This window comes from Heloderma suspectum, chromosome 2 (genome assembly GCF_057233095.1).
Source record: "Heloderma suspectum isolate Gila_16-S chromosome 2, 16-S_ref, whole genome shotgun sequence".
Lineage (NCBI taxonomy): Eukaryota > Metazoa > Chordata > Lepidosauria > Squamata > Helodermatidae > Heloderma > Heloderma suspectum.
The window spans coordinates 364534154-364560927 of NC_139459.1; the positions used below are offsets into that span (position 1 = coordinate 364534154).

Below are 26774 nucleotides of genomic sequence, written 5' to 3' on the forward strand. Positions count from 1 at the left end.
GGGTGCAGAAAAGGGTCACCAAAAAGGATCAAGGATTTGGAGGACCCTCTTCTCTTCAACTTAAAAACATTAGAACATAAGAAAAGCCCTACTGGATGAGACCACGGGTCTACCTAGTCCAGCATTCTGTTCACAGAATGGCCAACCAGTTGCCCACAGGAAACCACAATTAGGACATGAGTCCAGTATCAGGAAGGCAGTAAGCATATGTACACCAGTTGCCATGGAACATGCTCTTGCACTCATGTCCGGCTTGTGGGTTTCCGATGGGCAGCTAGTTTGCCACTGTGTGAACAGAATGCTGGACTAGATGGACCTTGGTCTCATCTAATATGACTCTTATGTTCCTATGCAACAGCACCCTCATGCCCATGTTCCCCAGCAACTAGTGTACATAGACATACTGCCTTCTGATACTGGAGGTAGCACATAGCCCTCAAGTCTAGTAACCATTGATACCCTTTTCCTCCAGGAATTTGTCTAACTCCCTTTTAAAGCCATCCAAATTGGTGGCCATCACTACATCTTGTGGAAGTGAATTCCACAGTTTAACTCTGCACTGTGGGAAGAGTCCTTTTTATCTGTCCTGAATCTCCCACCAATCAGCTTCATGGGGTGACCCTATTGGGTTCTAGTATTATGGGAGAGGGAGAAAAACCTCTTCCTATCCGCTTTTTCCACACCATGAATAATATTGTATGCATCTATCATGTCTCCCTTTTCTTGCAACTGTGGTTGCCATGTTCTCCAGTTTCAACAGGCAGTTTAAAAGGGTAAGTCCATGTCTGGCTTGTTAAACGTCAGTCTCACTTCTGTTACTGCAGTAATAATAATACAGTTGAGGATTTCCCGCACTATCTGTTTAGAGTTCTTCCAGGAATATGAAAAAACACTGATCTACCTTTAAAAAAAAGTTGTTGTTTTAAAACTTTGCAAAGAGTAGCGTCAGGGAAACTCATAAAACTAGTTGATTTATTCTGGCTATAGCAAACTCTTCTGCTTAATTTCTTGGTGCTGTAGAGATTTAACATTTTCTAGTTTTTAAATAAGTGCTTGGCTAGTGTGTGCACACATGGACAACATTTTGTGTTCTGTTATTTATCATTATTTGTTTTAAATGTTTTGAGGCCACCTTTTCAGGGCATCTTTCCACAGGCAACTTAATGTAAAAATGAACATATAACTATGGTATACTGTTTCCATAAAATAGAATAATGTAAAACAGGAGTTAAACACATCTCAGAGACCAGACTAGCAATCAATAAAATTAATTAAAATGTGTGCAGTGGGGATGGATAAATAAACCAGCAGCAATATAGCAATAATCAGAAAACAGCCCAGGATGATCTCAGCTAAAAACAACATTTAGAGCTAAAAGCAATTTGGAACAACTGGGTTTTCAAGATCTGTTATTATTCATTTCGTGAATGGCTGAAGCAGCCTTCCCAAGACAGGCACCCTCCTGATGTGTTGACTACAACTCCCATCTTCCCCAGCCAACATGGTTACGCTGTCTGGGGATTATGGAAGTTGTGGTCCAAAACATCAGCAGAGCATCAGGTTGGGTTAAAGCAATTTGTTCAGTCGTTCAGTCGCATCCGACTCTTTGTGACCCCAGGGACCATAGCACGCCAGGCCTTCCTGTCCTCCGCTCTCTCCCGGAGCGTGCTCAAGTTCATATTCATTGCATCGGTGATGCTATCTAGCCATCTCATCCTATTGACATGGGGCCATATCTGTGGCGCATGAACTTTTTAGTTGTCCACACCTCTTTTACAGAATGTGAGATCCCTGCTCCAAGATGTTTACAGTTTTGACACAGAGGTGGCAAAAGACGGAAGGTGAGGTAGGTGGAAGCAAGGGTAAACAGCAGAAAATATGCCTTTATTTAAATTACACTGCGAGATTCCCCACCCCCACCCCTGCAATCTGAAACGGAGGGAGGTTTGGGGGATCTCCTTTCCATCCCCAATGTCCTGCTACTTCTGTTTCTTCCCCTTCCCTCTGATCTCCATCTATTCTCCATTATTGTCTTCTGTCATATTTCTCCTCTTCCCCCACCAGCTGCCTCTCTGTAACTCTGGGAATTTGCAGTTCAACTGCCAAAGCTGAGACAATTAGGGTGCGATCCTATGCCTGTTTAGACAGGAAAAGTGTCCTACAAATCCCAGCATTCCCCATGCTCGCTGAGGAATGATGGGAGCTGTAGGACTTTGCGCCCTTAAAATATAATATAAAAATATATAAAAAAATACTATATGGGATCGAATGCTCAATCCTAAGCATGTACACAGAAAAATAGTCCTACAGCTCCTAGCATTCCCCACCCAGTTTGTGGAATGCTGGGATTTATAAGATTTCCTCCTGTCTAACCATGCATAGGATTGCGTCCTAATTGTCTAAACTTTGGCAACTGGATTGCAAAATTCCATTACATTTCTATACCGCCTCATAGCCGAAGCTTGCTGTAGATCAGTTAGATCCATATACATACATATATACATATATATATATATATAAATATATATGGATCTAACCCCTGCTCTCACTTCCAGTCAAGGGGAGGCGGGACAGGAAAAGGAATTCAATGCGACTCAAATGCCTATGCCTTTCCAAGCCTGCCTAGGAATCAGCGCTCAGTCACTTTAACCCTTTGAGCCTCCCTATGAAAAAATAAATCAACTTTGTCCTTGCCCTCGATAGGGCTTTCAGGGGTGGGGAACAGAAGAATACTTCTTCCCCCGCCCCCGCAACCCCTGAATATATTCTGTGAGAATCAGGCCGAGCGCGCGCGGTTGCAGCGTTGATCCGTTTCGAATGCCCGGGCAGAGCGCGCTCCGCCTCGGTCATCTGGCGGTTAAACCAGCGCCGCTCCGATTGCTAGAGAGGAAGGGGATTTGGGGCCAGCGGAGGGGTGGGGCCTTTCTTTCTATTGAATGCCCCTTCCTGACCTGCTCTTCTGCAAAACTGCAAGCTGATTTAGTCTGATTTTTAAAACATTTACGCACGCTGCAGTCCTCGGCGTGTTCCAGTCCGGCTGCGCTTCCATGCGGCGCGCTCCCCAGCAAGGCTGCTTGGGACCGCAGGGTTAGTTTCCATTGGCAGAAGCTGGAGGCCTAACCCGACATCAGTAAGTTACAAAGGGGGTCTGGTGTGGATTTTGGGGGGGAGGAACTGGAGGTGGAGGAAGAATTTATTGGGACGCCAAGGGAGACACCCCACTATCCTCTCCCCGAACATCAGAAGCAGACGTTCATTTCTGTGTTGCCAACCCTTTGGATCATTTTCTTTTAACGACAGGGAGATATCAGGTTCTGGGGAACCTCAAGGTTTGCAGAAGTACACAAAAATCTGGGAGCGGGGAGAGAACCCTAAGGGGTGTGCATGCAAAAACAGCTCAAAGAGGACTGAGCATGCTCAGTGAGCCCACTGTTGAAAGGGGGGAAATAGAAAATCATGTGGGAGGGGGATACAGAATAGAGTTTCGAGGAGGTGGGCATGTCTGGCTGGCAGGAACCCTGAACAGGAGCACTCCACACTGCGGAATTGCATTATGGGTCTTGTTAAATCCCGCTACAGATAATCATGAAAACAAAATAGGAGCCGGTGTGGTGTAGTGGTTAGAGTGTTGGACTGGGCCTCTAGAGACCTGGGTTCTAGTCCCCCACTCAGCCATGAAGCTCACTGGGTGACTTTGGGCCAGTCACCGACTCTCAGCCTGACCTACCTCACAGTATTCTTGTGAGGATAAAATGGATAGGAGGAGGACCCTGTAAGCCTCCTCAAGTTCCAGGCAAGAGGAACAAAGGTGGGATATAAATATAACAAATAATAACTAAATAAAAATCCCCTCCCCATAGAAAACCAGCACAACAGGGAGAAGGGTTTTAGCCTAGCCTTCTACATGCAGGCCAGAGTGTTAAGCTTAGACCAGGGAGACCTGCAGAGTTCAAATCCCCATTCAGCTATAAAGTTTGGGCCAGCAGATGTGCCTGGTTCCAGATTTTGGAGGGCCCTGGACAGGCTACCTTCAGTCCCCCCTCCCAGTGGTAACTGGACAGCACACCCACCCCCCAGCACCTGCCTCCACTTGGGTCCTGTAGTGTGGCACTGCTGTACAGCCTCAGCCTCCCTCTTGCCCTGGAGGGGCTGATGCAGTGGTGTCGTAGTGGGCTGTTGAGGTGAGGACTGGCTTCCCACCAGGTGGGATTTGGCTTAGTGGCAGCTTCCCTCCGTGGCCCATTACGGCATGCGCACCAGGTATCATGACGGGGGTGGGGTGGGGAGGCTGCTGCCTGCGTTGGTGCAGCCAGCAGTGGCAACGGGTGCTTGCTGGGTGGGGAGACAAGCAGGGCCAGCCTCAAGGGTAGGTGTGTTCGGGCACCTGCCAAAGGCCTGCATCCCAGCAGGGGCCCACGGACAACAGCCCCTGGAGTTGCTGCTCCTCCTCACTCTTGCAGCCTGCTTCTCACTCTGGCCCAGGCGGTGGTGGAGGAGGTGAGAAGGAGGAGCAGCAGCAGACGCCACGGCCTGCTTGCTCACCAGCTCTCCGCCTGGCAAGTAAGCAAGCAGTAGCAGCGATGGGAAAGAGGATGAGGAGCGTGAGCAGCTGCTGACAAGGGCAGCAAGAAGGTCGACTCACTGAGGGAGGAGGCCATGGAGGGTGTCTTGGCCAAAGACCCTCCAAAACCTGGATCCGGTGCAGCAGACGAGGCCCCTGTAGGCCCTTGCAGAGCGCGTGGGTTCCAGCAGGTTCCCAACTGTTCCAACTGCTCTTAGTGGAAATAAATAACCATACTCTAAAAACAATACAGCAACAAGACACAAAGGGGAGGGGGTTGGGAAGAACCCCAGGGCAAAAGCAGGAGAGGGGGGAATAGGCAAATAGATAGTGCTCCCCATTAATTGGGCAGCATTGTTGAAAGTTTATTATTTTTAACGAAAGTACTTACAACCGAATGGTTGGCAGGTGCCTTGTTAAAAGAGGAATTCCCTGTCCTCTCTTGCACAGGCAGGAATGCCTCTTCTTTGGTCCAAACCTAAATGAGACACCTTTCACAACTGGGTGGGGAAATGGTGTGATTGGGATCTCTTTTCCCACTGCACGGAGCAGGTGTGTGTGGTGAGTGGGGATCCCAATCAGGACAGCAGCGGGGAGCAAAGGGTTAACACCCCTTCACTATGCCAGGGTCCTGGTCGGCTAGGAATGCTGGGAGTTGTAGTTCAACATAACCGGAGGACACCACGTTGGGGAAGGGTGATCTAAAGTGATTGATCTTGAGAGCCGGTGTGATTTTGTGGTGAGAGTGTCAGACAAGGGCTAGGGAGACCTGGATTCAAATCCCCACTTGGCCATGATGAGCCCTTAGGCTAGGAGATGGTGACTTGAGCCAGTCACCATCTCCTAGCCTAGCTTGCCTCACAGAATTGTTGTGAGGATAAAACACGGGACTCTGGGGGGATGACAACTGTGTACGCTTCCTTAGAATGGGGGGATAAAAATATCCCTCTAATCCAGCCTTTCCCAACCTGGCACCCTCCAGATGTGTTGAACTACAATTTCCATCATCCCCAGCCAGCCAACACATCTGGATGGCGCCAGGTTGGGGAAGGCTGCTCTGATTGCTCCCTCTAATGCTGAACTCATGTGCTGCATGTTGATGGCTATGTAGCCAAGATGGGGCCACCGAAAAGCAAGAAGGAGGTATAGTCAGTATTCCTGACTATTGGCCAAGCTGGCTGGGGCTGATGGGAGTTGAAGTTCGCACCACTTGTAGCAGAACAGGTTTGGGAAGGTGGAGATAGGAGCACCATATGCTGCTTGTTGCCTCTCTGTTTATTTGTGTCTCTGTCTTCTAGGGAAGGAACCGTAAGAGAATGCCATCAGCAGCTGAACAAGCTTTGGAGATGGTACCGTGGGTGGAGGTCTGAGGCCTCTTGCTCTGGTATTTCTGTAATTGCTGGTGACAAAGCCAGACACTTTCTTCTCTATCTGCACAAAGGGTATGGAGGACCAGAGCTGAGCTAGGATCCTCCTCCGATAAGAGAAAATGGCTTCAGAGATGGAGGTAGAATATTCAGCCCTGGGTCTCCGCAGGGTCATTGTAGAGCTGGACGTGAAGCCAGAAATCAAAATGGAGGGGCCAGAGCCGGAACTCGAGAGCGGACTGCAGAGAACCAGGGACGCCTGCCTGGCAGTCCAGGCAGAGGCAGCCCTTCATGGATTAACAGCAACACCACGACGCATTAAACAGGAAGCAGATGAGGGCCCGTCTTCCCAGCGGTGGGAAGGGCAGTGGCCAGAGTTCCTGCACTCGCCTCAGTCCCCTCCGTTACAACTGGGGAACCCGCAGCTGAAAGGAACTATGCTGAGGGAGGATGTGAAGACTTCTCTGGCCTGTTTTGGAGGAGCAATGGCCACCGGTCAGTGGGCGAAAGGAGAGGACGTGACCAGGCTGGGGCTGGGACTCAACAGAACAGCCCAGGAGGCCCGAGGCCTAAATGTTGCAAGCGGGAGTGGCGATGAGCAAACAAGAGAGGCCGTGGATCCTGTCAGTTCCGAATGCCAGCGCCAGCGCTTCAGGCAGTTTGGCTACCAGGAAGCCGAGGGCCCGTGGGAGGCATACTGTCAGCTCCGGAAGTTTTGCCACCAGTGGCTGATGCCGGAGCGACACACCAAAGAGGAGATCCTGGAGCTGGTGATCCTGGAACAGTTCTTGTCCATCCTGCCTCAGGAGATGCTGAGCTGGATCAGGGAACGTGACTCGGAGAGCTGTTTCCACGCTGTCGCTCTTGCTGAGCATTTTCTCCTTAGGCAGCGAGAGGCTAAGAGACAAGACCAGCAAGTGAGAGGGCCTTCTTTGGGGCGACCCCGAGCAGTCCGTGCAGTCAGAGGGAGGAGGAAGGCTGTGGCCAGAGGTTGCTCCAGCTTTGAGGGGGTCCTGGGCAAAGTATGCTCTGGTGGGTCCCCTCTCCTCTGTTGGTGGACCCCAACAAGCATACCTGGAAGTAGCAGCAGCAGCCAGCTGAAGCATTGGGTGTGGCTGATGGTGGCCATTTTGATTTCCTACAATGTGGCTGAGGGCGGCCATTTTGGTTTCCCACAATGGCACTGCATCAGGGACATTGTAAGAAGAGAAAATGGTGGCTAGACTCAGCAGCGCGGTGTTTCTCAGAGGGCTGGGCCGGAGAAATGTAAAGGGGACCTGTGTGAACAGAATGCTGGACTAGATGGACCTTGGCCTGATCCAGCATAACTTTTCTTATGTGCCTATGCAACAGCACCCTCACGCCCATGTTCCCCAGCAATTGGTGTACATAAGTATACTACCTTCTGATACTGGAGGTAGCACATAACCATCAAGTCTAGTAGCCATTGATAGCCTTTTGTCTAACCCCCTTTTAAAGCCATCCAAATTGGTGGCCATCACTACATCCTGTGGAAGTGAGTTCCGTAGTTTAACTATGTGGTGTGTGAAGAAGTCCTTTTACCTGTCCTGAATCTCCCACCTATCAGCTTCATGGGACGATCCCACTGGGATCTAGGTTTCTGAGAAATGGAGAAAAATGCCTCTGTCCACTTTCTCCATACCACGCGTAATTTTGTTGACCCATAGAATCATAGAATAGTAGGGTTGGAAGGGGCCTACAAGGCCATCGAGTCCAACCCCCTGCTCAATGCAGGAATCCAAGTCAGAGCATCCCTGACAAATGGCTGTCCAGCCTCGTCTTGAAGGCCTCCAGTGTGGGAGAGCCCACCACCTCCCCAGGTAATTGGTTCCATTGCCGTATTGCTCTGACACTCAGGAAGTTTTTCCTGATGTTCAGTCGGAATCTGGCTTCCTGTAACTTGAGCCCATTATTCCGTGTCCTGCACTCTGGGATGATCAAGAAGAGATCCTGGCCTTCTTCTCTGTGACAACCTTTCAAGTACTTGAAGAGTGCTATCATATCTCCCCTCAGTCTTCTCTTCTCAAGGCTAAACATGCCCAGTTCTTTCAGTCTCTCTTCATAGGGCTTTGTTTCCAGTCCCCTGATCATCTTTGTTGCCCTCCTCTGAACCCTCTCCAGTTTGTCTGCATCCTTCTTAAAGTGTGGTGCCCAGAACTGGACACAGTACTCCAGATGAGGCCTAACCAGTGCCGAGTAGAGGGGAACTAGTACTTCCCGGGATTTGGAAGCGATGCTTCTATGAATGCAGCCCAAAATAGCATTTGCCTTTTTTGCAGCCACATCACATTGTTGGCTCATATTCAGCTTGTGATCGACGACAATTCCAAGATCCTTCTCGCTTGTAGTGTGGTTGAGCCACGTATCCCCCATCTTGTAACTGTGCATTTGGTTTCTTTTTCCTAGGTGCAGAACTTGGCATTTGTCCCTATTAAATGCCATTCTGTTGTTTTCTGCCCAGCACTCCAGTCTATCCAGATCACTTTGAATTTTGTTTCTGTCTTCCAAAGTATTAGCTATCCCGCCCAATTTTGTGTCATCTGCAAATTTGATCAGCATTCCCTGCACCTCCTCCTCCAAGTCATTAATAAAAATATTGAAGAGCACTGGGCCCAGGACTGAGCCCTGCGGTACCCCACTCGTTACCTCTCCCCAGCTTGAGAAGGTCCCATTGATAAGCACTCTTTGAGTCCGATTCTGTAGCCAACTGTGGATCCACCGGATCGTTGTTTCATCTAGCCCACTTCGAGCTAGTTTGCTCATCAGGATATCATGGGGCACTTTGTCGAAAGCTTTGCTGAAGTCGAGGTATATGATGTCTACAGCATTCCCACGGTCTACAAGGGAGGTGACTTGATCAAAAAATGAGATCAGATTTGTCTGGCAGGACTTGTTTTTGACAAATCCATGTTGGCTTCGAGTAATCACGGCATTGTTGTCAAGGTGCTTCCAGATGGATTGCTTTATGATCTGCTCCAGAATTTTCCCAGGGATTGATGTCAGACTGACTGGTCTGTAGTTCCCAGGTTCCTCCTTTTTACCCTTTTTGAAGATAGGGACAACGTTAGCCCTCCTCCAGTCATCTGGCACTTCCCCCGTCCTCCATGATTTCTCAAAGAGAATAGACAGCGGTTCTGAGAGTTCTTCTGCCAGTTCCTTTATGACTCTAGGATGCAGTTCATCTGGCCCTGGAGATTTGAACTCATTCAAAGTAATGAGGTGTTCCTTGACCATATGCCTGTCGATCTCAAGCTGCAATCCTGCCCCTTCAGCCTGTACTTCGCCTTTGCCAGGGGGGTCATAGACCCTCTTTTGGGAGAAGACTGAGCCAAAGTAGGAATTGAGCACCTCTGCCTTTTCTTTGTCCTCTGTTATCATTTTGCCATCCTTATTTAATAGCTGAACAACCATTTCTTTCCTCTGCCTTTTACTATGCACATAGCTGAAGAAAGCCTTTTTGTTGTTTTTAGCATCCCTCGCTAACCTCACCTCGTTCTCCGCTTTAGCCTTCCTGACGCCATCCCTGCAATTCTGTGCTACCTGCCTGTACTCTTCCTTTGTTACTTGGCCTTCTTTCCACTTCCTATATGTGTCCTTTTTTGTTTTCAGGTCATCCCTAAGCTTTTTGTGAAGCCACATTGGCTTCTTCTGTTGTCTTCCACCTTTTCTTCTTGTTGGAATTGTTTGTGATTGTGCCTTGAGAATTTCCTTTTTTAAAAGCTCCTTTTAAAATCTTGGACTCCTTTTCTCGCTAGCATTGCTTGCCATGGGACCTTACTGATCATTGTTCTGAGTTTATTAAAATCAGCTTTCCTAAAATCCAGGGTACGCGTTCGAGTACACTCGGCTTTTGCTTCCCTTAGAACCAAGAACTCAAGTACAACATGGTCGCTTTCCCCCAGAGTTCCTGTAACTGCTACTTTATCCACTAAGTCATCTCTGTTGGTTAGGATCAAGTCAAGGATAGCCGATCCTCTAGTTCCTTCCTCTACTTTCTGTAGGAGGAAGTTATCCGCCACACAAGTCAGGAATTTCCTGGAGGGGCCATGTTTTGCAGAATTTGTCTCCCAACAAATATCGGGGAAATTGAAGTCCCCCATTACTACTACATCATGCTTCCTTAAAACATTGGCTATTTGCTTTTCAAAAGTTTCATCCTTGGCTTCTCCTTGATTGGGTGGCCGGTAGTAGACTCCGACCACCAGGTTCCTTTTATTCTTTGCTCCATTTATTTCAACCCAGAAGCTCTCGATGGGGCTACCAAGCTCCTCCTCCTGTATTTCTGTGCAGAGATATGTATTTTTCACATACAGTGCAACCCCGCCTCCCTTTCTGTTCCTCCTGTTCTTTTTGAACAAGTTATATCCTTCAACTGCTGTATTCCAGTCATGAGAGTCTTCCCACCAAGTCTCAGTTATACCTATCAAGTCATAATTTCCCTCCTGTATTAAGAGTTCAAGTTCGTTCTGTTTGTTTCCCATACTCTGGGCATTAGTATATAGACATCGAAGACCATGTGCTTCATAGTCTGGCTTTCTTCCTACCTGTGTCTGAAGACTATTATTGGGCGCTATCAGCGCTGTTCTCTCCATTGCAGTGCATGCGCCTACGTCCATTGTTACCCCCAACATTACATCTCCCTTCCCCGTAGGATTCAGTTTAAAGCCCTCCTGATGAAGTTCTTCATGCTGTGGCCAAACACATTCTTCCCAGCCTTTGTGAGGTGCAACCCATCCCTAGCCAACAGCCCATCTTCCAGGAAGTATAGCCCGTGGTCCCAGAATCCAAATCTCTCTCGTCGGCACCACCTTTGTAGCCAGTCATTCACCCGGAGTATTTTTCGTTCCCTTTCTATCCCTCTTCTAACTACTGGAAGGATGGATGAGAAAACTATCTGGGCCCCAAAGTTCTTGAGTTTCCTTCCCAAAGCTTCAAAGTCTGACATGATCTCTTCGTAGCTCCGCTTGGCGGTATCATTTGTTCCCACATGGATGAGAAGAAAGGGATACCTGTCAGTGGGCTTTATGAGTGCAGGCAACCTTTCAGTCACGTCTCTAATCTGTCCTCCCGGGAGACAACATACCTGGCGAGTCCACGGGTCTTCGCGACATACTTGGGTCTCGATCCCACGCAGCAAGGAGTCTCCCACTACTACCACTCTTCTCTTCTTCTTCTTGTAGGCCTGGGTTTCATCGCCTCTGTTTGACTGACCTTTAGCCTCTTGCTCACTCTCATGCAGGTTCCCCTGTGATTCTTCCTCTGCAGGCTGTCCTCCAGTCTCATCTGCAAGTACCTGGAATCGGTTCCACAGCTCCACCGCTTCCACTGGTGCAGAGTGGCGTCTAGTTCTTCTTCTCCTAACTGTCACCGTTTTCCAAGGAGTATTCTCTACTCCATTTTTCTTCTCCTCAGCATTTCCCACTTCTGCCTCATCTTGCTGTTGCTCTTCAAGCTTCTGGTCTTCCCTTTGCTGCTGTAGTTCCCCCATTCTGTCCAAGAACTCTTCGTGTTCTCTTATTCCCCAGAGGGTTGACAGTCGCCGCTCCAGTCCACTTACTTTTTCCTCCAGCAGTGTGATCAACTTGCACTTGTTGCAGGTGTAGGCCATGTTGTTCTCAGGCAAGAAAACAAACATGGCACACACCTTGCAGGTCACCACCACTGGAGAGTCTTGTCCTTCCATAGCCCCTTTTCCCTTTTTGTGTCTAGCTTTGTGATTGTTCTAGACTAGCCTGTGCCTGCTCCTCTACTCAGTAGAGGTTAAAAGCAGAGTCCCACTGGTGTGGAAGTGTGTGTTACAAGACAAATAAATGGGAAAAAGTTAGTTAAAAAAAAAAAATGTTAGGGGCCTCCCCCTTGACCTCCCCTGCCGAACTCCCCTGGCCAACTCCTGTTTGCTCCCCCTGTTCGCTCGCTCTCTGGGAGCTTGCCTGCTTCTGTAGTCCCTGGACCAGCTGGAGCAGCTTGCTCTGCTCTGCTCTGCTCAGCTGGGAGGCGGGAAACAGACTGAAGCTTCCCGCCCAGTCAGCTGCTGGGAGTACTCAGGCCACACCCCTCCAATTCAGTTGGAGCTCTCAGAAGCTCCTGGTGAGCTCACAGCCAGTCAGAAGGATAAAGGGCAGTGCCCTGGGCTTCCTGCAACCCACTTACCTCTTAGCCTCTGTCTCCTTTGTCTCCTTTGTCTCTTCAACCACTGCAACTCCCCTGGCCAACTCCTGTTTGCTCCCCCTGTTCGCTCGCTCTGTTCGCTCGCTCTCTGGGAGCTTGCCTGCTTCTGTAGTCCCTGGACCAGCTGGAGCAGCTTGCTCTGCTCTGCTCTGCTCAGCTGGGAGGCGGGAAACAGACTGAAGCTTCCCGCCCAGTCAGCTGCTGGGAGTACTCAGGCCACACCCCTCCAATTCAGTTGGAGCTCTCAGAAGCTCCTGGTGAGCTCACAGCCAGTCAGAAGGATAAAGGGCAGTGCCCTGGGCTTCCTGCAACCCACTTACCTCTTAGCCTCTGTCTCCTTTGTCTCCTTTGTCTCTTCAACCACTGCAACTCCCCTGGCCAACTCCTGTTTGCTCCCCCTGTTCGCTCGCTCTGTTCGCTCGCTCTCTGGGAGCTTGCCTGCTTCTGTAGTCCCTGGACCAGCTGGAGCAGCTTGCTCTGCTCTGCTCTGCTCAGCTGGGAGGCGGGAAACAGACCTCCCTATCATGTCTCCCCTCACTCGCCTTTTCTCTAAGCTAAACAGTCCCAGATGTTTGTTGTGAGGATAAAACACGGGACTCTGGGGGGATGACAACTGTGTACACTTCCTTAGAATGGGGGGATAAAAATATCCCTCTAATCCAGCCTTTCCCAACCTGGCGCCCATTTCCTCATAGGGGAGTTGCTCCAGCCCCTTGATCATTTTTGTTACAAGGAAAGGCTAAAGCATTTCAAGCTTTTTAGGGAGCAATCTTATGGCCGCTAGTCAGCGGCTAGACTGCCATAGGATACGTCGGTTTCCGGGATCCGACCTTCCCTTCCTCCCACGCTGCCTCGCAGGCAGCTCGGAACAGCTCCGCGCTTGGAAGAGGAGTGCGGAGCGGTGAAAATGGGGCATTCTGGGGCAGGGAAGGCGGAAATGCCAGTACGACACATCCTATGTGTCATCCTGCAGCTACTTCCCCCGCTCCACCTTCCCGTGGCTAGACAGCCAAAATCGGCTGTCTAGCTGCAAATGCAGGGCAGCTGAAACATGGACGGGATGATCCCTTCTGTGCTTCTCCTGCCTTGCATTGGATAGGCGGTCGCCTCCAAGCTTGGAGGCAGCCGCCTATCCCGGTAGGATTGCTCCCTCCATTTTAGCAGGGAAAAGACAGCACAAGTGGTGGAGTCATGATAGAAGGTTTGTAACATTGTGCATGGTGTGGAGGACGTGGAGAAAGAGAGGTTTTGTCCCTCTGTCATAATACTAAACTTGGAAAGCAAGGGTGTGTGTGTGTGTGTGTCACCCAATAAAACAATAAGCAGTAAATTCAGGACAGATAAACAGAAACATTTCTTTTTTGCACAATGTATAAGGGACTTGTGGAACTCCCTGCCACAAGCTGTGGTGATGCCCTCTAAGCTAGATGGCTTTAAAAGGGGATTAGAGATATGCCAATGGCTATTAGTCCTGGCAGTTAAATGGAACCTCCATGGTCAGAGGCAGTATACCTGTGAATATCAGATGTGAGGGACATATAGCAGCAGTGGACTGTTGCCTTTTATCCCTGCGTGTGAGCTTCCCATTGAGGCATCTTTCCTCCCTTATTTATTTATTTATAAGTTTATGAATTGCCCTTTGACCCAAATAGGGCCACGAAGGTGACTTACAATTAGAACTTTTGCAAAGTTTTAAAAAAGCATTTGCAAAGATTTTTTGGGGGGGAAAGCATTCACAAAGGGTTTTTTTAAGCATTTGCAAAGTTTTTTTTAAAAAAAACATCACAAACAGCAGAATTAAGAGCAGGAGAGACTCTTAAGAACGGAATGTGGAGCTTATGCATCTAAAAGGTCATATGGAACAAAACTGTTTTAAATCTGAACACAGAAGGGGCCAGCCTCACTTTCTTTGGGAGAGAGTTGCACAGGAGCGGTGCTGCCACAGAGAAGGCCCTATCCTGTGTTCCCACCAGCCTAAGCTGTCCTGGTGGTGGGACCTGCAGAAGGGCATCTGATTGGCCATTGTGAGATACAGGATGCTGAACTAGATGGACCTTTGGTCTGATCCAGCAGGGCTCTTCTTAGCTGTCCTGCTATCAAGTCATCTTGGACTAAGGTTATCCCTATTGTTTCAGGTGCCGGGGATGAAACAGGAGGTGGTTGTGAATTTTTCAGCAGGAGAAGGTGCTTCGCTGGATATGACCCTCAGGCAGCTCTACAGGGAGGTCAAGCAGGAGGAGGAAGGAGACAGCAATGGGCTAGGTAAGGCTGAGTTGTACCTGAATCCTTATGACCCGTTTATCTCATACCGATTTCCTTGTCAAACCTGCTGTTGCTTGTGCCATTTCCCGTGTGGGAAGCAGCTGTTGCTCAGTCATTAGCAGGGCACACACTTTGCGTTCTAGAGGTTCTGGATTCGATCCCAGGCAGCTCCAATTTAAGAAGAAGCGCGGAGCAGACAATGGGAGACACCCCTTCAGGAAAGGAGCCAATCAGAGTAGATAATGCGGGGCTACATGGGGGCGGGGGTGGGGACTTCAGGCCCAAGAGCACAATCTGGCATTTCTGGGGCCCCAGTGTGGCCTGCCAGGGTTCCCCAGATGGCCCTACCAACTTCTGTTGGCCTCAGTCATTTGGTGTTTTGTTTCACCATTCTGAAAGGTTGAAATGTGTCTCCTAAGGTTTAGTTACTGGCAGTTAAAGCTTTAAGCTAAAATACGTGGGTGTTTTGGACCACGCCCCTTCTGCCTTCCGCCCCACCCCACCACTAGAAAGCGGCCACCAAGAGCTTCTGCGAAATGGGAGTTTGGCCCTTGAGGTTCTGCAGCCTTGGGCCAGATGGACAATTTATCAGGACTGGTATAAGCCAACTTCCTATGTAAATATATATTATTTGTTGTTGTTCAGTCGTTCAGTCGTCTCCGACTCTTCGTGACCCCATGGACCAGAGCACGCCAGGCTTCCTCTCCTGTGCTCTCTCCCGGAGTGTGCTCAAGTCCATATTCATTACATCGGTGATGCTATCTAGCCATCCCATCCTCTGCCACCCCGTTCTCCTTTTGCCTTCAATCTTTCCCAGCACCAGGGTCTTTTCCAGTGACTTTTCTCTTCGCATATGGTGGCCAAAATATTTGAGCTTCAGCTTCAGTATCTGTCCTTCCAATGAGCACTCAGGGTTGATTTCCTTTAGAATGGACTGATTAGACGTCCTTGCAGTCTAGGGGACTCGTAAGAGTCTTCTCCAGAACCACAGTTCAAAAGCATTGATTCTTCGGCGCTCAGCCTTCCTTATAGTCCAGCTCTCACAGCCATATGTTGCTACTGGGAAAACCATAGCTTTGATTATGCGGACGTTTGTCGGCAAGGTGATATCTCTGCTTCTTACTATGCTGTCTAGGTTTGCCATAGCTTTCCTCCCTAGGAGCAAGCGTCTTTTAATTTCATGGCTACAGTCACTGTCTGCGGTGATCTTGGACCCCAAGAAAATAAAATCTGTCCTGCTTCCATTTCTTCCCCTTCTATATGCCAGGAAGTGATGGGGCCAGATGCCATCATCTTAGTTTTTTGAATGTTGAGTTTCAAACCAGCTTTTGCACTTTCCACTTTTACCCTCAACAAGAGGCTCTTTAGATCCTCTTCGCTTTCTGCCATTAGGGTGGTATCGTCTGCGTATCTGAGGTTGTTGATAATTCTCTCGGCAATCTTAATTCCGACCTGTGATTCATCCACCCCGGCGTTTCTCATGATGTACTCTGCATATAAATTAAATAAGCAGGGCGACAATATACAGCCTTGTCGTACTTTCCCAATTTTGAACCAATCGGTTGTTCCATGTCCGGTTCTTACTGTTGCTTCTTGACCCTTGTACAGGTTTCTCAGGAGACAGGTAAGGTGGTCTGGTACTCCCATCTCTTTAAGAATTTGCCAGAGTTTGTTGTGATCCATACAATCAAAAGCTTTAGCGTAGTCAATGAAGCAGAAATAGACATTTTTCTGGAATTCTCTTGCTTCTCCATGATCCAGTGAATGTTGACGATTTATTTATTTTATTTATTTATTTATTGCATTTATACCCCGCCTTTCTCCCTCTCGCAAGGAACTCAAGGCGGCTTACATTATCCTCCTCCTCACCGTTGTATCCTCACAACAACAACCCTGTGAGGTAGGTTGGGCTGAGAGTCTGTGATTGGCCCAAAGTCACCCAGTGAGCTTCCATGGCCAAGTGGGGACTAGAACCCGGATCTCCCGGCTCCCAGTCCGTCACTCTCACCACTACACTACACTGGCTCTCCACTGATTTGATCTCTGCCTCTTCGAAACCCAGCTTGTACTTCCGGTAGTTCTCGGTTCACATACTGCTGAAGCCTAGCTTGTAGGATTTTGAGCATAACCTTGCTTCATGTGAAATGAGCGCAATTGTGCGGTAGTTTGAACACTCTTTGGCGTTGCCCTTCTTTGGAATTGGAATGTAAACTGACCTTTTCCAGTCTTGTGGCCATTGTTGAGTGTTCCAAATTGGTTGGCATATTGAGTGCAGCACTTTAACAGCATCATCTTTTAGGATCTTGAATAGCTCAGCTGGAATACTGTCATCTCCGCTAGCTTTGTTGTTAGTAATGCTTCCTAAGGCCCACTTGACTTCGCTCTCTAGGATGTCCAGCTCAAGTTCAGTGACCAGACTATCATGGCTATCAGGGACAATAAGATCTTTCCTGTAGAGTTCTTCTGTGTATGTTTTCCACCTCTTCTTAATCTCATCTGCTTCTGTTAGGTCCCTGCCTTCTTTGTCCTTTATCATGCCCATCTTTGCACAAAACGTTCCCTGGAGATCTCCGATTTTCTTGAAAAGATCTCTAGTCTTTCCCATTCTGTTGTTTTCCTCAATTTCTTTGCATTGTTCATTTAAGAAGGCCTTCTTGTCTCTCCTTGCTATTCTCTGGAACTCTGCATTCAGTTGGGTATATCTTCCCCTTTCTCCCTTGCTTGTTGCTTCCCTTCTTTCGTGAGCTACTTGTAAAGCCTCATCAGACAGCCACTTTGCTTTCTTGCATTTCTTTTTCTTTGGGATGGATTGAGTTGCTGCCTCCTGAACAATGTTACGGACCTCCGTCCATAGTTCCTCAGGCACGCTGTCTATCAGGTCTAATCCCTTAAATCTATTCGTCACCTCCACTGTATTTTCATAAGGGATATGATTTAGGTCATACCTGAACGGTTTAGTGGTTTTCCCTACGTTCTTCAATTTAAGCCGAAATTTTGCAATAAGAAGCTCATGATCTGAGCCACAGTCAGCTCCAGGTCTTGTTTCTACTGACTGTATGGAGCTTCTCCATCTTTTGCTGCAAAGTACATAATCAATCTGATTTCGATATTGACCATCTGGTGATGTCCATGTGTAGAGTCGCCTCCTATGCTGTTGGAAAAGAGTGTTTGCTATGATCAGCGTGTTCTCGTGGCAAAACTCTTATTAGCCTTTGTCCTGCTTCATTTTGTACACCAAGGCCATGCTTGCCTGTTATCCCGGTGATTTCTTGACTTCCTACTTTAGCATTCCAATCCCCTATGATGAAGAGGACCTCTTTTTTTGGTGTTAGTTCTAGAGGATGTTGTAGGTCTTCACAGAACCGATCAACCTCAGCTTCTTCGGCCTCAGTGGTTGGGGCATAGACTTGAATTACTGTGACATTGAATGGTTTGCCTTGGATTCGTACTGAGATCATTCTATCGTTTTTGAGATTGTACCCCAGTACTGCTTTTCCCACCCTTTTATTGACTATGAGTGCTACTCCATTTTTCTAAGGGATTCTTGGCCACAATAGTAGATATGATGGTCACCTGAATTAAATTTGCCCATGCCTGTCCATTTTAGTTCGCTGATTCCCAAGATGTCGATGTTCAATCTTGCCATCTCATGTTTGACCACCTCCAGCTTACCTTGATTCATTGACCTTACATTCCAGGTTCCTAAACAATATTGTTCTTTACAGCATCGGACTTTCTTTTCACCACCAGACACATCCACAGCTGAGTGTCCTTTCGGCTTTGGCCCAGCCGCTTCACTCTTTCTGGCGCTACTTGCAAATTCCCTCTGCTCTTCCCCAGTAGTATATTGGACACCTTCCGACCTGAGGGGCTCATCTTCCGGCGTCATCTCTTTTAGCCTTGTGTTACATTCCATGGGGTTTTCTTGGCAAGAATACTGGAGTGGGTTGCCATTTCCTTCTCCAGTGGACCACATTTTGTCAGAACTCTCTGCCATGACCTGTCCGTCTTGGGTGGCCCTGCACGGCATAGCTTATGGCTTCACTGAGTTATGCAAGCCCCTTCGCCACAACAAGGCAGTGATCCATGAAGGGGAAATATATATTATAGCTATTACAAATAAGAAAGAAAGTGTTGCAAGAAAGTGTTGTTGCATGGAGTGCTGCAGCTCTCAGGATTCTAGCCACTCCATTCCATTCCCTACCCACAGTTTTCCATTCTCTGCCCCCGCCCAACATCCCTGTTAGGGATTTTATTTCACCAGATCTTTTTGTACTTCTGCAAACCCTAGAATTCCCCCAAGGCTGCTGCTATCTCCCCCTTGGATGTGGTTGGTGCCATTTTGGCTACATAAGGATTAGCACGTATGGCCTGAACATTGGAAATAGAGGGAATTATTATTATCCTATTCCAGCAGGAGATGGAAGGCAGAGTGAGGACGATAGGATGCCGTTGGAAAGAGAAAACAGTCAGGACTTTCAGGACTTGGGAGAAACCATTTCAGAACAAGCTGATCCAGAGAGACTTCAGGGCCATCAAACGGAGGAGCACAGGAGTGAATCCACTGCCTCTCAGGATACGGGCCTTTGTGAAACAGCAGTCCAGCAAACCACACCCAAAGGAAAGAGACCGAGTGATAAATTGTTCCATGACCTCAGTAGGCATCAGAGAACCCACACAGGAGAGGAACTCTATGAATGCTCAGATTGCGGGAAAGTGTTTATTTCCAGAGCTGGCTTTATCATGCATATAAGAGTACATGGCCGAGAGAAGCCGTACGAGTGCTCTGATTGCGGCAAGCACTTCAGGCGGAGCTCGCATCTCAATAGCCATAGCAAAATCCACGCGGGAGTGAAGCCGTTTAAATGCTTGGACTGTGGGAAGGGATTCAGCCGGAGCTCAAACCTTATCTCACATCAGAGAATGCACACAGGGGAGAAACCGTACTCTTGCTCATCCTGCAGCAAGCAGTTTTGTGACAAGTCCAGCCTGGTTCGCCATGAAAGGCTTCACACTGGGGATAAGCCGTACAAATGCACCGAATGTGGGAAAAGCTTCAGCCAGAGCCACCATCTCATTACACATCAGAGAAGCCACACGGGCGAGAAGCCGTACAAATGTTTGCTCTGCAGCAAAAGCTTTTGCGACCGGTCCACTTACATCCGACATCAGAAAAACCATACGGGGGAGAAAACGTTCAAGTGCTTGGACTGCGGCGAATGTTTCAGTCGGAACAAACACCTCGTTAGGCACCGAAGCATCCATACAGCGAGGGAGCTGTATACGTGCTCCGACTGCGGCGAAAGCTTTTGCCGCAGATCGGGCCTTAAGATGCACCAGAAAATCCACACTGGGGAGAAACCATATGAATGCCCAGACTGTGGGAAGAAGTTCAACCGCAGCACAAACCTTATTAGCCACCAGAGAATCCACACTGGAGAGCGACCCTATGGATGTCCCGACTGTGGGAAGAGGTTCAATCGTAGGACACATCTTGTTAGCCATCAGAGAATCCATGGGCAGAGGAAAGAAACGACAGAGATGCTTGCGGCAGAAGAACATCCGTCGGCGGAGTTCAAGGCAGGATATGTGCCCCCATCTTTTATCATCACAACAACCCTGTGAGGTAGGTATGTTAGACTGAGAGGTACTAACTAGCCCAAAGTTATGGCTTCATGTTGTTCCAGGTGTCCCCAATCTATGTTCTGGGGGTGTGGGGGAATCTGTGGCCCTCTAGATGATGTTGGACTACAACTCCCATCATTGGGCATGCTGGCTGGGGCTGATGAGAGCTGGAATTCAATAACTTCTGGAGGACCAGTTTCCTCACCTTTAGTCTCTACTTTGCCATGTTGGCTGTCAGCAATACAGATGCAAAAGTGCCCACATGTGAGAGTCCATAGAAACAGCTTTGTTAGGAGAAGCGGCCTCATGCAGTGTGCACACCATCTTGCCCAGGCAAGACACGCTGCATGCAACTCTCTTGCCCCTCATCTTTCCCTAGGCTTTATATGTGCCCTCTCCAGCTTTTTCCTTCCTCCCTTCATTTTTTTAATCCTTTGCCTCTTTTCCCTCTGCTCTCAAATCTTCCACCCCTGCACCCAGAGAGCTGCCTGAGCAGCCCTTCTCCAAAGTGGCATCCCAGTTTCAGCTCAGCCTAGCTAGAAAAAGAAGTCCTCTCGCTGTCTCCCCGTCTCTGTCTCCCCCTCCCTCTCTGTCTCTCCCCCTCCCTCCCTCCCTCCCGTCTCTTGTCTCCCTCTCTGTCTCTATCTCCCTCTCCCTTTCTGTCTCTCCCTCTCTCCCTTTGTCTGTTTGTCTGTCTTTTAATTCAAACTGCAAACTTGACTCCAGACTAGAGCAGCCTTTCCCAACCTTGGGTACCCAAATGTTGTCAGACTGCAACTCTCATCATCGCTGGCCACTGGACATCCTGGCTAGCAATGATGGGATTGGAAGTCTAATGCCATCTGGAGACCCAAGACTGGGAAACCCTGAGCTGAAGGGTCACTTTCTCACTCTGACTGATGGTGTGGGGGCGCATTTCATTTCCAAGGCAGAGTGGGATTTCCAGCTATCAGGAGACATTAGCTTTCATCTGTTAATCCAGCATCCCATCAGGCGAGGTCACCATAGCTAAAATTGGAGTAGTTGACTCATTCACAGTAGTGGATGGTCCACCTCACATTGCTTACCTTGGGCAGAGCTTCCCAAACTACTGTTAGCTGTGACACACTCGTTTTCTTACTTAAAATTGGAGACCCACTGCACTCTTACCTGCCGCCCAAAATTTTATGTTAGCTCTTACTATTACAGATTCCTGTCTACCCTGTGTCGAACCCACCACCCTGCTCTGAGCATACCCCCTGATCACAAGAAGTCACAGTCAGAGCAGGGCAGGGATTTATTCCTTTCTCGTCGTCTGAAGTGGCACAGGCCAGAAACACATTTGTTTCTAGCCTAGCCTTTTCCCTAACATGCTACTTTTCTTCGCTGTCTTATTTTTCTGTTTTGTTTTGTTTTGAACAGAGGAGCGTTTAATCCTGCGCAGTTTGAAGTGCTACAGCCCTGACCCCAGATTTACCAACTCTGTAAGAACTGAGCTTAAAATAGTTCTATAGAACTTCAGCAAGGTATCCGGTGGGTAGGAAAGTTTGAAATTATGTGCTTTATAGATTTTGACCTGGAGGGTGGAGAAGGCTTGGAATGTGGAGAATGTGTTTTTTTTGTCCCCATACAAGGCTATTTATTGTACATTCTTTTTGTGATCACTTGTAAACCTTTGTATGTTACTATTTTCAAATTCTGATAACATGTATTTTAAAAAAATTATACACCCCCACCCCACACCCACACAAAGCGTCCTCGGCCCCAAAGCCCCTATTTGGGTGGTTGCCCTCATGTGAATTATTATGCAACACATTATTATGCAACAAAGCCATGTTAGCTGGCTGCACTGTTGCATCCATGCCCCCTCTGCCCATATCTTGGGGGCAACACTTGCAGAGGGCACCCTCCTCTATGCACGTAGGGTTCTAATTCATGGGAGGGGGAATCTATGTGTGTACAGTAGGTGCCTCTCTATAGACGCCCCCCCCCCCACGCACACACATGCACACACATGCACACACATGCACACACATACACACACATACACAACGTGTGGACAGCTAAGACGTGACAGCCAGGACCAGGGGCGTTGCTAGGCCTGGGCTTTTCGGGCCCTAGCCCCGAATCTATTTCCCCAGAGCCTTGAGTGTCCATTGGTAGCAGTGGTAGTTTTTTTCTCTGCTTAATTGCCATGCAGGGGGTAGGTTTCAAGGGCGAGTACAATTGGGGAGGTTTAACATTCCCCATCCCACATGTTGCAACACTCCCAATTTAAATCATCCCTGGCATGGCAATTAAGCTTAGGAAAAAACTTTTTCGATTGGTTTGGGATGAACTCTCTCAGGATGCAAATTAACTGAAGACCTCCCTTTGAGATGATTTAGATGAGAAATGGTTGGCTTTGCCTCCTGTGAAATGTCAATAAGTCCTAGTAATTACTTCTACATTTGCATATATAGATATAAACTAACATATGCAGATTTTATGCAGATTTTTTCCCCTATGGGCTTGGGCCCTGAATCTTCCAAGTGCCTAGCAACACCCCTGGCCAGGACAAACTAAGCAAGGCTTTCCCCTGTGCTTAGTTTTTTATACACATGAGATGGGACTGATGTCTGCCCCACATGCCTTTGTAAGAGCTGTTTTGGCGAGCGGGACAGCATTCTGGCATCCTTGCACACAGGGGTTCATGTTCCCGAAGAGTAAGACTAGCTCTGGCAGCTCCAGTTGAAAAAGGACTGAGTAGCAGGTGATGCAAAAAAATTCCCTGCTTGAGACCCTGGAGAAATGAGTAGACTAGGGTGCAGAACCTCAGGCCTGCAGGCCAAATCTGGCCCTCTGATGTTCTCCAGAGAGCCACACCCCCTTTTCCTGAATGCCCATCATTCTGTGGTTTCCCAGCTTTCCCCCCCTTCTAAAAGGTTGAGATGCCTGGCAGTAAGAGCTTGAAGCTGAAATGTGCTGGTGTTTTTAGTTTTTGGCCACACCCCTTTTTGGGCCTTTGGCCTCTCCCACCTCTGGAATGCGGCCCCTGAGAGCTTCTCTGAAATGGAATTTGGCCCTCGGGCTGAAAGAGCTTCAACGCCCTATGGGTAGACAATACTGAGCCAGATGGACAAATAGTCTGGCCCAGTCGAAGGAAGCTTTCCCTGCGTTGTGTCTTGTTGAGAGAAGAAGAAAGATGGGGTATGCAGAGGAGGGGGAGAGAGACACACAAAGAGGACATTTGGGATTGGGCAAGACAGGGAAGAAACATGAACCTATACATGAAAACAAGACTTAAATGTGGGCCTCACTCAGGCCGGACTTACAAGGCGAGTGGTGGGTCTGAAAAAATCGAAGGCTGGACTCCGAAGAGTCGTCGTCCTCAAACAGAAGCAGGACCCGATTGTGAGCAGAGTGGAATTAGCATCCACGTGCTTTGCTGGTATACTTTGCTCAGCTAGTTGGGTTCTCCCCTGTTCTTTGTGGTTTTCTTTCCCTTGTGTTCATGTATTTCCTGCCACCTTTTTTTCCCCTTTGTGTATGTATTCCATCTCCCCACCCACCCCTTTTATATATTACAAAAAATGCGTTGGTTATGCCATTTGTGCTGTTGTAAAAATAAAATATAAGACAGAGTTAGGGCACAATCCTGTGCGTGCTTAGACAGAAAAACGTCCTACAGCTTCCAGCATGCCCCAGCCCCGGGCGCCGTAGGACATTTTTCTGTCTAAGCATGCATAGGATTGCTCCCTTAAAGATGAATGAGTTAGACATTTAGACCCTTGTGGCTGCGTAGTTGCTGGTAAAGGAGTGGCTCCTATTGTACGGGAGCGGGAGTGGTCATTCTGGCTGAGTTTTGTGTGTTTTTTATGTTCTTTTCATACCAGAACTCAAAAGGATCAATGTGGGCAAGGGGGAAAGTATTTGTCATCTGAGAGATGGATGAAGCTCAGTGGTGATGGCCACTAGCTTAGATGCTGTTAAAAGGAACAGAAGAAGAGCCCTGTTGGAGCAGCGCCAGGGTCCATCTAGTCCAGCATTCTGTTCACACAGTGGCCAACCACTGTCAACTGGGAACCCACAAGCAGGGCATGAGCGCAACAGCACCCTCCCACCCATGCTCCCCAGCAACTGGTGTTCAGACGTATACTCCCTCTTAGACGGGAGGTAATATAGAGCCATCACAACTGGTACTGTTGATAGGAAGTTCCACGTAGGTGCAGGATGGCTCTATCAACAGCTATTAGTCAGGACAAGAAGGTCTACACCATTCCATTCCTGCCTTCTAGTTTTCCATTTTCTTCTTCTTCTTCTCCCCAACAGACACACAGCATTTTGTGGCTATTCAGTACGCTCAGTCCTCACTGGGCTATTTTTACAAGGATTGTGGGGAGGGGGGGTGTTTACGTCTGCCATCATCACGGTTCCCTTGAGCATGCTAATACCTCCCTCTTGTTTCTTAGTGGCCTTGTTTCAGATGTCAGCACTCAGCACCTGAGTTTGATTGGAAGGATTGTTAGCTAAATAGAACCTCCATGTTCAGAAGCAGTGTATCTTGGAATGCCCATTGCTGGCATTCAGCAGCAGGAAGGGGCTGTTGCATCTGTGCCCGGCTTCTTGGCTTCCCAGCTGTTATGCGAATATGGAACACCCCACAACACTGCCACATAGGTTTAAGAAGAGGAAGAAAGCCACTGTTAAGAAAACCTGGTTTAATTTTTGAACAATGGTGGACAGTTGCCTCGAGTGGATACTTGAGTATGTAACCGCTCAAATGGAAGCCTTTCCTTTCTTATTCTTGGCTTACTTCGACTTTCCTGTTCTTTCAAAAAAAATTCATTAAAAGGGTTTTTTTTAATATTGTGTTAGTCACAGGTTTTTTATGCAGAGGGGGAGGAACCACTTTGACTTTGATTCCACATGGATTCATGTGAAGCTTTCTTCTCTTTTGCTTAATGCTGGATCTGGATAACTGCTGGATTTACATTTTCCAAAATGGGAGCAGCCTTGTGCCCTCCGGATGTTTTGGACTACAACTGCCACCAGCCCTAGCCACTATGGCCAGTGGTCAAGGATGATGAGAGTTGCAGTCCAACACAGCTGAAGGGGGCCGTGTTGTCTACAGCTGGGAAAGGGGCATTGCTGGGCACTTAAAAGGATTGGGGCTTATGCTGCATAACAAACCTGCATAACAGCTGTATACAATGAGTTATATCTGTACATGCAAATGTAGGAAGTATTACTAGGATTTGTTTGAATTTCACAGCCAGTTAATGTCTCATCCAAACCGTCCCAGATAACATAAAATCTTCAAATAATTTGCACCCTGACGCAGAACATCCCAGACCAATGGAAATAGGTTTTTCTCAGCCTAATTGCCATGCAAGGGAAGATTTTTTGTGTGGGGAGGGGGGAGTGTTGCAGCATGTGGGAACTTTCCCTCCCCAGCTGCAATCCCCATTGAAAATTGGCCCTTACCTGGCCATTAAAAGCTGAGGGGGGAGAACTGTCAACTGACACCAGTGGACAGACAGTTGGTGCCTTGGGAGACAGATTCAGGGCTCAGGCCGCAAGGCCCCAGGCCTAGCAACACCCTTGCCCTGGGGTTGGATCCAGATTTAAGCTAGACGACCTGCTTTGGTGGCAGTGGGCTTCCTTGCCCCCTCCTTCCCACGGCAGCCGCTCCAGCCCCCTGAAACGCACACAGAGCATCTGCATGTTGTGGGTTGTTTGGGGGAGGATTCCCTCCAAAATCTGGCCGAGAGGCCTTACATGAGCAGAGCGCTTCCTCTTGCAGAAGGCAGATCCTGGATCCAAACCATAGTATGTACATACCACTGGTCTTCACGTGATGGGGCAGGAGGCACAACTCAGTTGCAGCAGCAGCACAATACACATTTACGGTAAAAGACATTAAGAAGTGGGTCACGGCAGAGGATGAGATGGCTAGATAGCATCACCAATGCAATGAATATGGACTTGAGCACGCTCCGGGAGAGAGCGCAGGACAGGAAGGCCTGGCGTGCTCTGGTCCTTGGGGTCACGAAGAGTCGGACACGACTGAACAACAAATTAAGAGTTTTAAGTTCGTTCTGTTTTTTCCTCATACTCCAGGCATTAGTATATAGACATCGAAGACCACGTGCTTTATAGTCTGGCTCTCTTTCTAAATGTTTCTGAAGACTAGGATATCCAAGTAATAGGAGACCCATGCTTTGCCTCCCTAAGATGGGGAGGCGAAGATTGCCTCCGCTGCCCCTCATTGGATGATGAGACACTTCCAAGCTCAGGGGCTTCCGATCACCGAGGCTGCTGTCAACAGGACTGCTCCCTAAAGCTCTTACTGCCAGCAACTAAGCCTGAGGAGAAGCGTTTCAGTCTTTTAGGACGGGGGAGAAAATGGCAACGACAGGGAAACTACCAGTCAGGGGAAAGGGAGTGGCACCATGGAAAGGGGTGTGGCAGTTTATGGAACCCTGGAGGGCCGGATTGGGACCCCAAGAAGGCCAGATTTGGCTAGTCAAGCCTGACGTTCAACCCCCCTGTTTTATAGCTCTAAATAGCTTGGGCCCAAGTCCTCTGAAGGATCGCTTTCTCCCAGATGCATCCACCCAGATCCTTAGATCATCTTCAGAAGCCCTTGCTCAGGTGGACCCACCGAGACCCAATGGGAGGCTACTGGCGAAAGGGCTTTTGGTTATGGAATGCCCTCCCGAGGCTTGCCTGGCAATTTCTTTGTGGCCTTTTTGGGACCAGACCTCTCTGTTTTCCTAGGCTTTTTAATCTATGCGCTTTTCATCTAC

General features: G+C 48.5%; 1 protein-coding gene across 2 annotated transcripts; it reads left to right on the forward strand.

Annotated features, from left to right (window-relative positions):
- Positions 1 to 2882: 2882 nt before the first annotated feature.
- Positions 2883 to 24828, forward strand: LOC146355750 (uncharacterized). 2 transcript variants are annotated; one of them, XM_084830788.1, is made up of 5 exons: positions 2883 to 3130; positions 5860 to 6845; positions 14253 to 14379; positions 18794 to 20005; positions 21406 to 21797. In XM_084830788.1, the coding sequence occupies exons 2-4, from the start codon at positions 6051 to 6053 to the stop codon at positions 20002 to 20004; spliced, it is 2133 nt and encodes a 710-aa protein (XP_084686914.1). In that variant the 5' UTR covers positions 2883 to 3130; positions 5860 to 6050; the 3' UTR covers position 20005; positions 21406 to 21797. The 2 variants fall into 2 exon arrangements, with proteins under 2 accessions (XP_084686914.1, XP_084686916.1); XM_084830790.1 differs by having other exon boundaries at positions 2903 to 3130; positions 18797 to 20005; positions 21406 to 24828.
- Positions 24829 to 26774: the final 1946 nt, after the last annotated feature.